The sequence below is a fragment of the Lepidochelys olivacea genome, assembly GCF_965140295.1.
Source record: "Lepidochelys olivacea isolate rLepOli2 genome assembly, chromosome: 3".
NCBI classification, from domain to species: Eukaryota; Metazoa; Chordata; order Testudines; family Cheloniidae; genus Lepidochelys; species Lepidochelys olivacea.
Window position 1 is genome coordinate 1,584,176 of NC_140413.1, and position 16,587 is coordinate 1,600,762.

The window sequence follows — 16,587 nt, forward strand, 5'->3', positions numbered from 1 at the left end:
TCTCCCCGGGCAGAGGCATGGCGCGAGCGATGGGGGCTGCAGCGTGGGTCTGTGAGTTCGACGGGGTTCAGGGAACTCCGGGGGTTTCCTTTACTGGCCCCGCAGGGCCGGCTCTGGCCTGAGCGAGGGTCCAGCAAAGAGGTGCCAAGGGAGGGAAGCATGGTGCTGGTGGGGTGTGCCAATGGGAACCACCTGCCTCTGCCCTGGAATCCTGGTTTTTGGTCATGATGCCACGTTCTGGGCAGTGATGGCCGGGGCCCTGCCCTGACCTCAGGGCATTAGGTGCCCATCCCTCAGCAGCTCCAAAGGGCCTAGCCCTCCTGAGATGCCCATCCCCTTTGGAGCTGGGCCCCGGCCTGCTGCTCCGGAGGAACCCGGTGCTCCATCCCCTGGCCTGGGGTAGCCGAGCCAGAGATGCCCCCAGACACTCGTTTACCACACCAGTTTATTTGAAATCCAACGTAACACAGATGCAGGTTTGCACAGCAGGTGACTGGGCAGACAGGCAATACGAACAGGGAGACGGGCAAGGCAGCAGCGGCTGTGTGGCATTCTCATCAAAATGGCAGGCCCCTCGGCGGTGGTGCTGGAACCCGCAGGGGCAGGGACTGAGCCTCCCGGCCCCGGGTCTCCACCTCCAGGCCCGGTCCCGCACCCCCAGCAGCGGGCCAAGTGCCCTGCGCTGCAGTCAGGGAGGGGCTCTTTGTGGGTGACCAAAGGGGAAAAAGAACATTCGCAGATCTCAGTGTGGAGCCTGGGGGCTCCCGCTCCCCCCAGCACAGTCGTGTTAGGGGTGTCCCCTGCTCTGGGATCCTGCCAGCCCCCAGGATAAGTGGACACCTCTCCCCCTGCCCTGGGCATGGCAGGCAGGGGGTGGGGCGCGCTGGGAAAGCCACATTTGCAGCTCAGTCGTCGTTTCTGACAATGTGAACTGAGACCAAGAAACCAACGCGCCGTCCCCAGCGCCTGCGAGGCCAGGGCAAGGCCAAACCTCGTGTGGTGCAGGGACGCTCCTGGAGCCCGCACGCTTCCAAGCCGTGACAACCGGGCCCCGGTGCCCACACAGGCAAAGTGCAAGTAAACTCCATCCCGGGGCTATACACAAAGGGGTCGGGCTGAGCTATAATACAGGGGCCAGGCTGGGCGGCGCGGGGGCCGGAGCCTTCCCTGGGAAGGCTGCAGCGCTCACACCAAAGGTGACAACTGAAATAAATAAGGGGGATGAGGGGGTGAGGGGCCCGAAGGGCTGGGGCCCTTCCCCACCCTGGCAGCCCCATGCATATTTACAACTCGGTTCTCCTCTCTAGGCATGTGTCGGAGTCCGTGGGTCCCAGGATCTGCTGGCTGGACAGAAAGCACTGGGGTGGTGGGCTGGTTGGTTGAAACTCTTATAATGTGTGATAGCACGGGCCGCGGCTGTACACGCAAACCCTCCAGTGTCTATGTCAGGACGAGCACGGCCGGCGCGTCATGGGATGCAGGAGGGCTCAGAGCTAGTACTCGTCCTGGTCCTCCGGCTGCTGGTCCTCCACCTCGTCATCCTCCGGAGGCGCAAAGCCTTCCTGTGGGGGGCGCAGAGACGGCGTGAGCCTCCCCTGGCCCCGTGCCACGGAAACCACCCGGAGAGACTCCCACCAGGGAGGAAATGGGGGGCCTGGTGCCACCTCCCCTGGGAACTCAGCCCCATCCCGCTCCCCGCGCCAGGTGCACGGCTCTGACCGGCCTCCCCGGGAGCGACCCGCTCAGTGCCCTGCGGGCAGGCACTTGGCCCTGGCAATGAGGAGAGACCTGTACCCAGCTCCCACAGCAAGGCCCCAGAACGGGACGGAGCCAGGCACAAAGATCTGCCCTGGCACCTGCTGACCGTGAGCCCCAGGCCCTGCCCAGAGCAGGGCCAAGAGAGGAGACAGCCTCCCCGATGGCCAGCAGGGCCAGCTGGCACCAGCCCAAGGACCAGCCAGCAGAGAGGCTGGAGCTATCCCATGGCGCTCTCGTGGGCACTGACCTCAGTGGCATACAGGATGCCAATGATGCCCGCGATGACGGGGCTGTTCTCGCTCTCGTGCTCCTGGCAGATCAGCTCAATATCCCGCAGTTTGCTGAAGTAGAAATCGCGCTCCTTCTCCAGCCCGTCCACAGTCAGCTTCAGGTCCATGAGCTGGGCAGGGCAGGGAGAGGAGCTGTTAACAGAGCCCGGCGGGACCCGGCGTCTGTGCCCCACAGCAGGACCTGGCTTCTGTGCCCCCCAGCACCCTGCAGGATTGGCATCTGTGCCCCCTGTGAGGAAGCGGGACTGTTCTTAATGTTTCCTCTGAATAGTGTGGGGGTGCCTCAGTTTCCCATATCCAGTTCTTAAGTATCTAGGGGGTGGGATGGGGGTGTATGATCGTTGCAGAACCCTAGAGGGCAGGGGTGTGCAGGGGTCTAGACACAGAGAATGGCCAACACCCTGTTTCCTGGCAACTGATGGCCTGGGCCTTTCCTCCCTGCAAGTTGAGAGCTAAAGGGCTGGAGAACAAAGGAATCAGGTGACCTCCTGGCCCGGGAAAGGGACAAAGCCCAGAGGAGGGGGGGCTGGAGAGAGTTTCAGTTTGGGGCTGGCTGGGGACATGGAGTGAAGGGCAGACGTGGTTGTCTGGCTCCCTGCCCCCCAAAATGGACCCAGCTGAGGGGTCCTGTTCTCTGCAGCTACAAGCTCTGTGTTAGACCATGTTCTTGTTGTCTAATAAACCCCTGTTTTACTGGCTGGCTGAGAGTCCCATCTGACTGCAGAGCTGGGGGGCAGGACCCTCTGGCTTCCCCAGGACTCCGCTTGGGCGGGGTCGCTTCGGGAAGCGCACGGAGGGGCAGAGGAGGCTGAATAGTAAATATGGCAGGCGACCAGCTTGGCTTAACAGTGAAATCCTTGCTGATCTTAAACACAAGAAAGAAGCTTACAAGAAGTGGAAGACTGGACAAATGACCAGGGAAGAGTATAAAAATATTGCTCGGGCATGCAGGAGTGAAATCAGGAGGGCCAAATCGCACCTGGAGTTGCAGCTACCAAGAGATGTTAAGAGTAACAAGAAGGGTTTCTTCAGGTATGTTGGCAACAAGAAGAAAGCCAAGGAATGTGTGGGCCCCTTAATGAATGAGGGAGGCAACCTAGTGACAGAGGATGTGGAAAAAGCTAATGTACTCAATGCTTTTTTTGCCTCTGTCTTCACGAACAAGGTCAGCTCCCAGACTGCTGCTCTGGGCATCACAACATGGGGAAGAGATGGCCAGCCCTCTGTGGAGATAGAGGTGGTTAGGGACTATTTAGAAAAGCTGGACGTGCACAAGTCCATGGGGCCGGACGAGTTGCATCCGAGAGTGCTGAAGGAATTGGCGGCTGTGATTGCAGAGCCATTGGCCATTATCTTTGAAAACTCGTGGCGAACCGGGGAAGTCCCGGATGACTGGAAAAAGGCTAATGTAGTGCCCATCTTTAAAAAGGGGAAGAAGGAGGATCCTGGGAACTACAGGCCAGTCAGCCTCACCTCAGTCCCTGGAAAAATCATGGAGCAGGTCCTCAAAGAATCAATCCTGAAGCACTTACATGAGAGGAAAGTGATCAGCAACAGCCAGCATGGATTCACCAAGGGAAGGTCATGCCTGACTAATCTAATCGCCTTCTATGATGAGATTACTGGTTCTCTGGATGAAGGGAAAGCAGTGGATGTATTGTTTCTTGACTTTAGCAAAGCTTTTAACACGGTCTCCCACAGTATTCTTGTCACCAAGTTAAGGAAGTATGGGCTGGATGAATGCACTATAAGGTGGGTAGAAAGCTGGCTAGATTGTCGGGCTCAACGGGTAGTGATGAATGGCTCCATGTCTAGTTGGCAGCCGGTATCAAGTGGAGTGCCCCAAGGGTCGGTCCTGGGGCCGGTTTTATTCAATATCTTCATAAATGATCTGGAGGATGGTGTGGATTGCACTCTCAGCAAATTTGCGGATGATACTAAACTGGGAGGAGTGGTAGATACGCTGGAGGGCAGGGATAGGATACAGAGGGACCTAGACAAATTGGAGGATTGGGCCAAAAGAAATCTGATGAGGTTCAATAAGGATAAGTGCAGGGTCCTGCACTTAGGACAGAAGAATCCCATGCACTGCTACAGACTAGGGACCGAATGGCTAGGCAGCAGTTCTGCGGAAAAGGACCTAAGGGTGACAGTGGATGAGAAGCTGGATATGAGTCAGCAGGGTGCCCTTGTTGCCAAGAAGGCCAATGGCATTTTGGGATGTATAAGTAGGGGCATAGCGAGCAGATCGAGGGACGTGATCGTTCCCCTCTATTCGACATTGGTGAGGCCTCATCTGGAGTACTGTGTCCAGTTTTGGGCCCCACACTACAAGAAGGATGTGGATAAATTGGAGAGAGTCCAGCGAAGGGCAACAAAAATGATTAGGGGTCTGGAACACATGAGTTATGAGGAGAGGCTGAGGGAGCTGGGATTGTTTAGCCTGCAGAAGAGAAGAATGAGGGGGGATTTGATAGCTGCTTTCAACTACCTGAAAGGGGGTTCCAAAGAGGATGGATCTAGACTGTTCTCAGTGGTAGCAGATGACAGAACAAGGAGTAATGGTCTCAAGTTGCAGTGGGGGAGGTTTAGGTTGGATATTAAGAAAAACTTTTTCACTAGGAGGGTGGTGAAACACTGGAATGCGTTGCCTAGGGAGGTGGTGGAATCTCCTTCCTTAGAAGTTTTTAAGGTCAGGCTTGACAAAGCCCTGGCTGGGATGATTTAATTGGGGATCGGTCCTGCTTTGAGCAGGGGGTTGGACTAGATGACCTCCTGAGGTCCCAGGAAGGTGGAAGCTGTGTGAGCTGTGTGTCCTGCAGACAGGCTGCTCACAGAGAGAAGACTTCCCCAGAGTCCTGACCGGCTTCGTAGGGAGCAGGTCCAGAGCATCGCCCAGGGACCCCGTGACACGCCCCAGCACCGCACAGGATCCGATGTCTATGCTCCTCAGCACCCCGTGGGACCTGGCACCTGTGCCCCCCGGAACCCTGCCAGTGGGACTGGTGTCTGTGCCCCCCCCAGCACCCCACCTGGGATCTGGCACCTGTGCCCCCCAGCGCCCTGTGGGACTGGCGTCTGTGCCTCCCATGCCCCACCTGGGATCTGGCATCTGTGCCCCCCCAGCACCCAGTGGGACTGCTGCCTGTGCCCCCCCAGTACCCTCTGTAGGGCTTGGTGTCTGTGCCTCCTGTGCCCCTCGTGGGACCTGGCATCTGTGCCCAGCACAGCTGCTGCCCGTGCCCCGGGAGCAGCCCTGCCAGCCACGCCCCTCACCTGCTGGTTGAGCTCCAGGATCTGGGTGTCGGCCTCGCTGCCCCCGTTGCGGGCAGCAGGCGGGTTTTTCCGGGTGATGTTGCTGGGGATGACATTGGTCACTCGGGTTGGCACCGGCATCGTCTTCGGGGCTGTAGGGGAGGTTCTCTGGGGGGCTGGAGAGAGCCGCCCAAGACAGCCAGAGGTTAGCACGGGTCCCAGTGCAGCCCCCCCAGCCCCAGCACAGCCCCACCCCAGTGCAGCCCCCCCCAAGCATAGGCACCCCCCAGCGTGCCCCACTCCCGGTACAGCTTGCTTCCAGAGCCCCTGCTCAGCACAGGCCCTGCCCTCTCCTGCGGGGTGCGGGACACGGGCATGCGGGGCGCGGGTGTCAGGGGCAGGGGGTCAGGCAGTTGCTGGCCAGGGGTCATATAGGGCTGCGCTGGGCAGGGGGTTGCAGACACAAACCATGGTGCAGGGTGGCACTGCCCAGAGCACAGGAGTCAGTCAGGACACCTGGGTTTCACGCCCTAAGTCCAGGGTCTTCCCTGCCTCAGTTTCCCCAGATGGGAGAACAGGACCTCCCCCATGGTGGTGCGGGCTGCGGGGGGGTGTCATTCATTAGCAATTGTGGGGGGAAGGGGAGGGCACAAGAATGCCTATGGGGCAGCCCCATGGCCCTGTGGGCAGCGGGGTACAGATATCACCCCCCCGAACTGGTGCTCCCCCCTGCCAGGAGCATGCGGGGGAGGTGCCCCGTACAGCCACGCACCTGCCCTAGCTCTGTGGCCCCCCCTTGTGGCCCCCAGAGCTCAGCAGGCTCCTCCCCTGCTGCGCCCCCCACCCCACCCTGCCCTGCCCCGCCCCGCCCCAGCTCAGCAGGCCCCTCCCCGAGTGTGAGGAAGCGGGACTGTTCTTAATGTTTCCTCTGAATAGTGTGGGGGTGCCTCAGTTTCCCCTATGCAGTTCTTAAGTATCTAGGTGGTGGGGTAAGGGTGTATGATCACTGCAGAGCCCTAGAGGGCAGGTGTGTGCAGGGGTCTGGACACAGAGAATGGCCGACACCCTGTTTCCTGGCAGCTGATGGCCTGGGCCCTTCCCCCCTGCAAGGTGAGAGCTGAAGGGTTGGAGAACAAAGGAATCAGGTGCCCTCCTGGCCCGGGAAAGGGACAAAGCCCAGAGGAGGAGGGGCTGGAGGGAGTTTCAGTTTGGGGCTGGCTGGGACATGGAGTGAAGGGCAGACGGGGTTGTCTGGCTCACTGCCCCCCAAAATGGACCCAGCTGAGGGGTCCTGTTCTCTGCACCTACAAGCTCTGTGTTAGACCATGTTCCTGTCGTCTAATAAACCTTCTGTTTTACTGGCTGGCTGAGAGTCCCGTCTGACTGTGGAGTTGGGGGGCAGGACCCTCTGGCTTCCCCAGGACCCCGCCTGGGGGGACTCGCTGTGGGAAGTGCACGGAGGGGCAGAGGAGGCTGAATGCCCCGAGGTCAGACCCAGGAAGGTGGAAGCCGGGTGAGCTGTGTGTCCTGCAGACAGGCTGCTCCCCGAGAGGAGACTTCCCCAGAGTCCTGCCTGGCTTCATGGGGAGCAGTTCCAGAGCATCGCCCGGGGACTCCGTGATACCGAGCCAGCCCCCACTCCCTGCACTCTGGGGAACCCGCCTGCCCCCAGGGCCTACGGGCTGTGCCCCTCCTCTAGCCACCCCCTCCCTCCGCTGACACTGCAATGCTGCAGGGCCTGTGCCAGGCCAGCACTCACTGCCAGCGGCTGGGTGGGGCAGGTGGATCTGCAGCAGGAGGATCCCCCATCACGCACCCCTTCACCGGCCCCCCACCCCATCCCTCACCCCTCTGCTGGCCTCCCGCCCCCTTGCCACCCATCCCCTTGCTGCCCCCGATCCATCACCGCCCCCCACCTCTGGGAGCGCCCCACCCCTCCAAACCTACTTGGCACTCCCGAGCCACCAACACACCGCACGCGGCGCCATGCCACCCAGGGGCTGCCGGCGCAATGGGCAGGGCCCGACTGGCGCCACCGGGGCAGGGGCTGGGGCAGGCAGCCGAAGGCCATGCTAGCAAGCTGTGCGACCCCGGCGGAGTCGGGATCCTGCAGGCGCAGGGGCGGGGGCGCCAGCTGCCTCCAGGGGTCGGCGACTTTACCTGCAGTGCCAATGGGTTTCTTGGGTTTGTTGAAGTTCTGATCACCTGGGTTTGGAGGCGGTGCCACCTCTTGCCCTTGCCGTGCCAGCAGCGGGTTGTATTCCTTCCCATCGTAGTTGGCATCAAAGAATTTCTTAAACCACTGAATAAACTCAAAGTTATCCTGGAACTTCCCTTTCACCAGCTTCTCCACTGCGATGATCTGGAAGGACAGGCAGGGCGTGAGGGGCCGGCAGGCTCGTGCCCCCCCACTGCGCCCAAGGGTGAGCGCCAGGGCAGCTCCTGCAGGGTCAACTGGCATTTGCCCACAACCACAGCTGCTGAGAGACTTTGGGGTAATGCCGATTCCTACCGGCTCCCTGGGCCTGTCTCAGCCAGTCCAAAGCATTGGTGGGGGCAGGGGGTGCTGGTGGGGAGTGGCTGGCGGGCATGCGGGGGGTGCTGGCTGGCACAGGGAGGTGCTGGTGGGGGGTGGCTGGCAGCCACGTGGGAGGGGTACTGGCAGGAATGTGGGGGCGTTGGTGGGCACAGGGGATGCTGGCAGGGGGTGGCTGGTGGGCATGCAGGGGCTGCTGACTGGCACAGAGGGAGGCTGGAAGGCATGGGGAATCTTGCATGGGGTGACTGGCAGGTATGCGGGGTTCTTGGCAGAGGGGTGACCGGTAGGTGTGGGGGCTGCTGGCAGGCATGCGGGGGTGTTGTTGTGGGTATGCATGCGGGGGTGCTGGCGGCTATTCTGCAGGGTGCTGGCAGGTATACTGGAGCATGCTGGTGGGCACGGGGGAGGCTGGCAGGCATGCAGGGGGGTTCTGGTGGGGGGTGGCCTGCAGGTACAGGGGGAGGCTGGCAGGCACACATGGGGTTCTGGTGGGGGGTGGCTGGCAGGTACAGGGGGAGGCTGGCAGGCACACATGGGGTTCTGGTGGGGGGTGGCTGGCAGGTTTGGGGGGCTGGCAGATATGCTGGAGGGTGGTCATGGGCACAGAGGGTGCTGGTGGGCATGGGGAGGCTGGCAGGGAGTGGCTGGCAGGTACAGGGGGAGGCTGGTAGGCATGGGGGGAGGGAGGGAGGCTGGTGGTTCTGCCTTGTCCGCACTCGCCTCAGGCTCCCAGGTGGGCTTCCAACCCCCGGATCTCTGACACCGGGGTCCCCACATTCCAGGGGTCACTGACCCCTGGGCACGCGGCTCAGCGCCTGGCAGGGCAGTCAGGAGAGGGGCCCAGCCCCCTTCCAGGCCGTATGGCACCCGAGTGACTGGGGCAGAGGGTGAGCAGTCCAGGCCCTCAGGTCAGTCCAGCTAACTGGGCCCCCACGTGCTGAGCCGCAGGGCAGATGGGAGCAGTGCCCGGCAGGGACCCACCTTGTCCACCCCCATCTTCTTGAAGGCGGCCTGCAGCACCTTGAAGTTGTGGATGAATTCGTGCTCCAGCTTGGCCTGGAACTTCACCTTCCGCAGGTGCACGCAGCCCGGGAAGAGCATGTCCATGAACTGGCAGTAGGCAGCACCTGCGGGCATAGGGTTGCCAACTTTCTGATGGCACAAAACCAAAACCCTGCCCCACCCCTTCTCCGGAGCCCTGCCCCCGCTCGGTCCTTCCCCCTTCCTCCCTCACTCGCTCTCCCCCACCCTCACTCACTTTCACTGGGCTGGGGCACAGGGTTGGGGGGCGGGGGCTCTCTTGTGGGGTGCAGGCTCTGTGTATAAGGGGTTTGGGTGCAGGAGGGGGCTCAGGGCTGAGGCAGGGGGTTGGGGAGCAGCAGAGGGTTCAGGGTCCCGTGGCACTTCCCACGTCTCCCAGGGCGTGGCCGCCAAGTCCCTGCAGCCCCTCGGCGCATGGGCGGCCGGGGAGGCTCCAGCCCCGCAGCTCCCATTGGTCGTGGTTCCCAGCCAATGGGAGCTGCGGAGCCGGCACTCGGGGGTGGGGGGTAGAGCGTGGCACCTCCCTGGCTGTCCATGCATGCAGGGGCTGCAGGAACCTGGTGGCCACTTCCGGGAGCTGCGCGGAGCCAGGGCAGGCAGGGAGACTGCCTCAGACCTGGGGCCCTGCTGACCAGACTTTTATCGGCCCAGTCAGCAGTGCCAACCGGAGCCGCCAGGGTCCCTTTTCCACCGGCCCTTCCGGTCAAAAAACGGACACCTGGCACCCTATGCAGGCAGCGCAGGTGCTTCCATGCCTGCCAGGAACGGCACAGCTCTGCCAACGCCCCCCCAGTCCCTGGATCCCGAACCTGGGCCCCCCCTTGCCCTGCAACCTCTGGCAGGGACAGGGCAGGAGTTGGGGGCTCGGCTGGTCAGAGGGCACCTCTCCCCAGCTAGGACAGGGCAGGGGCTGAGGACTCAACCGCCCAGAGGGCACCTCTCCACGGCTGGGCTGGCTGGCTGGGGCAGAGCCGCTGGGCCCCTCCTGCCCTTGCCCCTCGAGCAGTTCTGGGCCCAGGACCCCTACCTGAGCAGAGCTGTTCGATCTTGGTGTAGTTGAGGTGCAGGGAATCATTGACCCAGGCTAGCATGTCATGGCGACTCAGGTTCTCGCTGGTCACGGATGTGGAATACACATTGACGGCCATGCCCCAGCTGGTGCACAGAGAGAGGGTATCATGGCAGGCTCGGCAACCCAGGCCCCCTTCCCCCCGCCATGGGGCCCCGCGGGCCACGGGCTGCTCCAGCTCAGCTCCCCGCCCAGCAGGGCCAGGGCCGGGGCCAGTGGGCAGCGTCTCCTCCATCCCAGGAGCCAGCCTGGGTCGCCTGCCACCCATCTGTGCTCAGGTGGGAAGTGTCCCCAGGAAACACTGGGCTCCCCAGTGTGCCCGGCTCAGCCTGCGGGTCCCGGGGCAATGGATGCTGGGCTGTGCAGGGCCATTGGCACATGACGTCCCCTGCTGGGGGCAATGCATGCCAGGGGCCGGGGGCAATGCAGGCTGTGGGTACACACCGTGCCCTGCTGGGAGAGCTTCCCCTGCAGGTGCTCCTTGAAAGCAGAACGTCACCAGGCTTTAGCCCAGCAAAGGGCAAGGGTGGGGAGTGGGGGCGCCCAAGAACCCCTCTTGGAAGCAGGTGCTGGGAGCAAACACCCCATGCGATGGAAAGGGCGACGGGATGAGTGAGGAATGTGCACGGCCAGGGCTCAGTGCCCTAGTGCCCCCACTCCCCACAGCCCGGCCCCCCACTGAGCCTCCTACCCTCAGCACTGGGTCTGAGGGGACAGCGTCCCCTAGTGCAGTGGTTCTCAAGCTGGGGTCTACAGACCGCAGAGGGCCTGCATGGCCTAGCCATTAACCCGACACACCCGCTATTTCGGTTTGCACCACACCCTCCCGGGGCACGGCCAGCGCCGCAGCACTCATGGCACAAGTGTCAATGTAAAACAGTCACTGCCTAGGACAGCAAATCAGAAGCAACAACTTGTTTTTTTCTGAGACATCTGGCGGGTGGAAGTGGAATATTTGTATCGTGTGCGAGCAAATTACATTAAAATGGAGACATTTTTAAAAGGCCCTAATTCTAATCCTGCAGGTTGTGCTGAAGCCAAGGACAACGCACAGCCAAGGAGGAGGAAACAAGTGAAGGACGGAAAGTTTGAGGAAAGCGACAGTGATTTCGGTGTTATGGAACTTGGCGACAGATGAGCACAATGCGTTGTGTGTGTACAGATCCCATCCACCGGAGCAGTGAAACCTGCAAACCTGAACCCACAACTCCCAGCAAGGCACTGGAGTGTAAAGACAAATCCAGAGACTTTGTCCAACAAGAGAGAGAGGCATATAATCCACAGCCAACGCAAATGACAAATGTAACATTGGTTCCTGGCAAGGCTCTGAAAGCATCTTTCTCTCCAGCACTTTGGATTGCAGAGTGAAAACTGCCCTGGCACCGGAGACGAACCGCTTCTCCCAGCGGCTGTAGAAATGTGCATCGTGCTGGTAAGCGAAGCTGCAGCGAAGAAACTTAAGGCTACGCCACTTTCGAAGGACATGGCTAGGAGGAGAACTGACGAGAAATGCCGCCAAACCGTACATGTGAACAGTTTGCAGTTCAGCTTGAGGCGACAGCTGCTGTCGGCAGTGCAGAACGACGAGTTCTTGGTCATTATATGTTTGGCTGCGGGAAATTCTGGAAGATTTTCTTTTTTGTCAGGAGCTACCGGACAGGAGAAGAGGTCAGGACGAGTTCAGGGCTCATGACAGCTGAATTGCTGAACTGGGAGAAGTGTTGCTCTTTGCACGGACGGTGCAGCTGCCATGACAGGCCATAGGAGCAGTGTCGTAGCAAGAATCCGCGCCCGAAACCTGCAGGTGACGAACACACTGTCTGTTGCCTCGCCAGGCCCTTGCAGCAAAGAGACTGGGACCCGAATTCCATGATGTGCTAAATGCAGCTGAGACCGTTGTGAATTTTGCCGTTTTGCCAAGTCGCGGTTAGCGCTGGGAGCAGGACGTGACAAGTTACCGTTCCCTGCGGCAGCGTGCTGGCTGTCTCGCGGCAGCCTGGCCGAGTTCTGGAGCTTCGCACGCAGCAGCTGCTGGGTTTTCTTTCTGTGCACGAGCCCAAGGTCATGGCACTTCTCTGCCCCGACGTGCAGCGCGACACTCGCCGGCCCACAGACACTGTCACTTGCGGGATGCGCGACAGCCAGGCCCGGGGCCCAGAGAGCAGCTCTTCGGAAGAAAGCCGAGTTTGGGACACGGAGACTGAGCGGGGGAATCTCAGACCTGGGTCCGCCACTGAGTGGATTTCTGGACACTTCCAGCACCGCCTCACCGCGGGAGAGAGACGTGGCCGCGCCCCGTCCACGTCCGCAGAGCACTTTGCGCTGGGTCCGGGCTCTGTGCTCAGCGTTTGCTGGAGCTGCTCGAGCAGACCCCTGGCCAGACGCCGCGGCGGAGCCCCAGAAGCAATGGAAGTTGCTGGTTTTCCCTACGCCATATCTCTGAGCAGCCCCAGTGGCACCATGGCACTGGGCCCAGGCTCCGAAGGGGCCCCAGCCCAGCCTGCTCGCCCCGGCAGCTCTTCTCTGCTCCCAGCCCCCTGCCCACCGCTCGGGCTCCTTTCCACCCCCTGGCCACAGCTGGGGCTCAGAGAGTTGGAGCCCAGTGCCGCCTGTCTGGGGCTTTGGCCCTCCCCCCACAGCTCCGCGCCACCGGGGCTGACCCTTCCTCTCCTCCCCCAGCTCCCCCGGGCCGTCGCCAGGGCTGATTCTCCCCCTCCGCCCCCGAGCTCCCCGCATTGCTGCCAGAGGGCTGGCCACCAACCCCCCCAGCTCCTTTCTGCCCAGGGCTGAGCCTGACCCCCCAAGCCCTGCTGCCTGACACCTCACGTCGCCACCCCCACCCAGACGTTCCTCCACGCCCCGCCCGTGGAACACACCCGACGTTTCTGGTAATCTGGGCATGTGTTCGTTTGCTCTGGTCAGTTGGGAAGATCAAAAGGAACAAATGCCGGTTTTTGTCAAAAAAGTCGGGATGGCCAGGACAGGGCTTCAAAAGGGAACTGCCCCAGCCAAAAGGGGGCGTATGGTCACCCCACCGCCAGGCAACTGGGTCGACTGGAGCGGGGGCAGACCCCGGCCTGGCTGGCTGCACCATTTCCAAGAGGCCAGAGCAATTCCCCACCCTGGCCCTGGCCCAGCCCCAGCTGCGCTCCCAGCTCAGCCTGACAGATGCCATCACTTCCGAGCAGGACTGGTGAGTGTGGCCAGGGGCAGGGGGTGAGGGAGTGGGTCTCTGGGGGACTTGTGAGGGGATGCTGGGCTGCAACGAAGCGGCCTCTGGCAGCACACTACTGAGAGTATCAATTCAGGACAAATTGCTTAGAGCAGGGCAGTCACAGCCCAAGGCTGGGGTTTCTCCACTTCTAAGGCACACCAAACCAGCCAGACAGAGAGGACTTCAGTCTCACCCCACTGGCTAACCACAAGTCACACAAGCAATTCCCTCAGACACTCCAGTTTCCCAGTATCCCCACCAGTGCCCCTCGTTGTGGGGACAGATGGTTATGAAAACCAATACCCCAGTAAAAGAACAAAGGGTCCCTTGATCCCAAAGGACCAAGCCCCAGACCCAGGTCAATATACAAATCAGATCTTACCCACAGCTCACACTGTTGCCAATCCTTTAGAATCTAAAATCTAAAGGTTTATTCATAAAAAGAAAGAAATACAGATGAGAGCTAGAGTTGGTCCAAGTAATCAGTTACATACAGCAAGCAAGTTCCAAACACAAGCTGCCCAGCACATCGCCTGAAAGCCTTAAAGTCCTCTCCATAGACATGTCCTTGCTGAGTCCCAAGATGTATCTGCCTTCTCTCAGTGGGTCAGTTGTACAGATGATAGTCCTTGATGGGCCATCAAGCAGGCTAGGCAGAGCTGATCTGTCTGGGGTGTCACCCAGAAGCATAACACAAGTTTAAAATACAGACAGTATAGAACCAATACTTATAACTTTAAATACAAAAATGATACATGCAAACAGATAGCAAAATCACAACCAGCCAACCATAACCTTGTCTTAGACACCTTATTTGACCCCCTTTGTACAAGATTTGGTGCCACTACAGGACCTTGGTTGCAACAATGATCTATACGGTCACAGTTCATGTCAATAATGTCACACTCCCAATGCAAAATTGATGCAGGAAGGGATGACACAAACATCTCTGACTGCATCCCAAGGGCTCCCTCCCCATCCTTGGTTCTGTCTTACTACAGCTTGTACTGGGTTAGAAGCCGTATCCGTGTATAACAGAAACAGTTTATCAAAGTCATGGTCAATAACATGATTGAATCTTTTTACAAACTCAAGATAAAACTTGGTTAGAACAGTGGATTGGATCTGCTCTTGCATCATGGTTCCTGTATGTCTTATGTGATCTTGCCAAGAGCTAAAGAACATAGCTATTTTATCCATACAAGCTCTGGCAAATGTTTGGAACCCAATTAACATCAAGTCAATGTAGATATTAATGTTGTTCATAGTATAGGAATCTTGGCATTTAGCCTTGAAAGCAATATGGTAGTGTGCCTCAGTTTCCCTTTTCCTACAGCACATCAGGTCTGGAATGTCTTTTCCTCTGTGAAAAGTTCCAAGACTGTTCATAGGCACTAACTGTGAAACATCAGTATAGCAAGGCCTTTTAACACAAAATGTGTTTATGTATCTCTTAACACGTTCTAGGGTTTTCCCAAAGAATTAGGCGCACTGTGCATTTTTACAGTGCTTGGTAACAGCAACGCATTAGTTACAAAAATCACAATTAGCAACAACAACAAATCCATTGCAAGTGTCCATCTACAATCATTTTTGTCATGCCCCACCTTTGGCTCAATACCACTGGGGTTTGGGCATTTTAGGACTACCCTGTGGCTTCCCTTTGCACAATTAAGTTATCTTTTTCCTCCTTGTCCTGTAGAATCAAACCCTGATTTCTCTTGCTTAACAGAATTCACTGGTTGATTGGGTGTGCGCTCTTTGCTAACAGCTATTAGCAAATTTCAGAGCAGCAGCCGTGTTAGTCTGTATCCACAAAAAGAAAAGGAGGACTTGTGGCACCTTAGAGACTAACCAATTTATTTGAGCATGAGCTTTTGTGAGCTACAGCTCACTTCATCGGATGCATTCAGTGGAAAATACAGTGGGGAGAGCATAAGCTTTCATGAGCTACAATATAAATCTCCCCACTGTATTTTCCACGGTATGCATCCGATGAAGTGAGCTGTAGCTCACAAAAGCTTAGGCTCAAATAAATTGGTTAGTCTCTAAGGTGCCACAAGTCCTCCTGTTCTTTTAGCTATTAGCAAGTCTTTTCTCCCTCTGTCAGCCAGGTAATTTTCATCAACAGAGACAGGAGCCTGTTCACCAGTTTTCAGATCCTTAACTGCTACCGATTCCAAGGCTGGACTCTGTCTTAAAGATACCACACAAATCCACAGAGTCCGACGGTGAGAGTTTGCTTGCTCTCCCCGGCATCCTTAAGCATTCAGCCCCACAACTGTTCTGCTCTGAAACACCAGGAACCAAATCTGTCCTCAGACCCTAAGACACAGACGGTTCACTCACAGAATCAGCATAGAGACATTCCTCTCTCAACAACCTTGTCTCCCCAACGAGCTGGCCCAACACAGCCACTTGGCTACAGGGCTCTTCAACTTTCTTAACAGCTTTCCCTCCGTCTGAGACCTTCTCAAAGCTCTCCACACTGGATCGCTCAACAGGAAAGTCAGTGGATCCATTCACACCAGAAAATTTCTGGCTGTTAGGAACTGAAACTTCCTTGATCAAATCACTTCCACACCCTTCAGCTGCAGCCAATTGCTTGCACAGACCACCCTGAACAATCTTCTCTTCAGGAATCTAAGCACCAGTTCATCTTTACCTTGCTCCACAGAAGCATCGCTCTGCTGAGCCACTACCAACTCCTGAGTTTTACTTACACCCAGAATCACCTCTGGCCCATCAGGCAGATTCCTACACAATCCCCTTTCTGGCAAACTGCTAGGTTTCACAGTCACAAGGTCAGAGGCATTCTCCTTCCCTTTGCCACACACAAGTTCAGGAATCTTTTCCTTCTTGCTACAGGTTTCCACACACTCAGTAGGTAACATAATCGAATCACCTTTCTGCTCTCCTTGTGCCCTGGCTAGGATCTCACCCTGATTAGACAGAGTTGCTGCACCCTTTCCCAACAACACACTAGCAACAGGCAAAATACAAGCACCAGAATTGTCTGGGCTCTGGGATTTTACATAGACACGAACGGGATGCGACCTAGTTACAGGGCCATTCTCCCGAGCAGACACAAACTTAGGACCCTTCCCTTCCTGGGGTTTAGCTGAATCCAGAACCAGCTCTGAGACACCTGCAAAACCCTAAACCATCACAGGCTGAAAGGCCCCTTCTGTCTGCTCCACGGACAAAGAAGAGCCGGACACACTTTCTCCTTTCCCAGACACACAGCTTGGGAGCTCATTCCCCTTGTCCCAGCACACAGGGCTGGTCACAGACAACTGCTTGGAGATCAGGGTAGCTCCCTCCACAGGCAAGTCAATACCCCTGACAGACACAGACACATTCCCTTCACTGTCCCAATTCTCCACCCTGCTAACAGGTAAGGTCCAGGGACACTCCTCTT

The 16,587-nt window shown here is 58.3% G+C and overlaps 1 protein-coding gene across 5 annotated transcripts in view; it reads right to left on the reverse strand.

The window, feature by feature from the left end:
* Positions 1–427: 427 nt before the first annotated feature.
* The window catches only part of MAPRE3 (microtubule associated protein RP/EB family member 3), a 73,204-nt gene continuing 57,044 nt past the window's right edge, over positions 428–16,587 (reverse strand). For 4 of the 5 annotated variants that reach the window (XM_084624763.1, XM_084624766.1, XM_084624764.1 and 1 more), the window contains 6 exons: positions 9,911–10,038; positions 8,824–8,969; positions 7,464–7,665; positions 5,325–5,479; positions 2,006–2,158; positions 428–1,562 (listed from right to left, as the gene is read on the reverse strand). In XM_084624763.1, coding sequence (XP_084480889.1) covers positions 1,494–1,562; positions 2,006–2,158; positions 5,325–5,479; positions 7,464–7,665; positions 8,824–8,969; positions 9,911–10,031 — 846 coding nt within the window. In that variant the 5' untranslated portion in view covers positions 10,032–10,038 and the 3' untranslated portion in view covers positions 428–1,493. The remainder of the gene's footprint in view (positions 1,563–2,005; positions 2,159–5,324; positions 5,480–7,463; positions 7,666–8,823; positions 8,970–9,910; positions 10,039–16,587) is intronic. The other variant, XM_084624762.1, reaches the window with a different exon arrangement.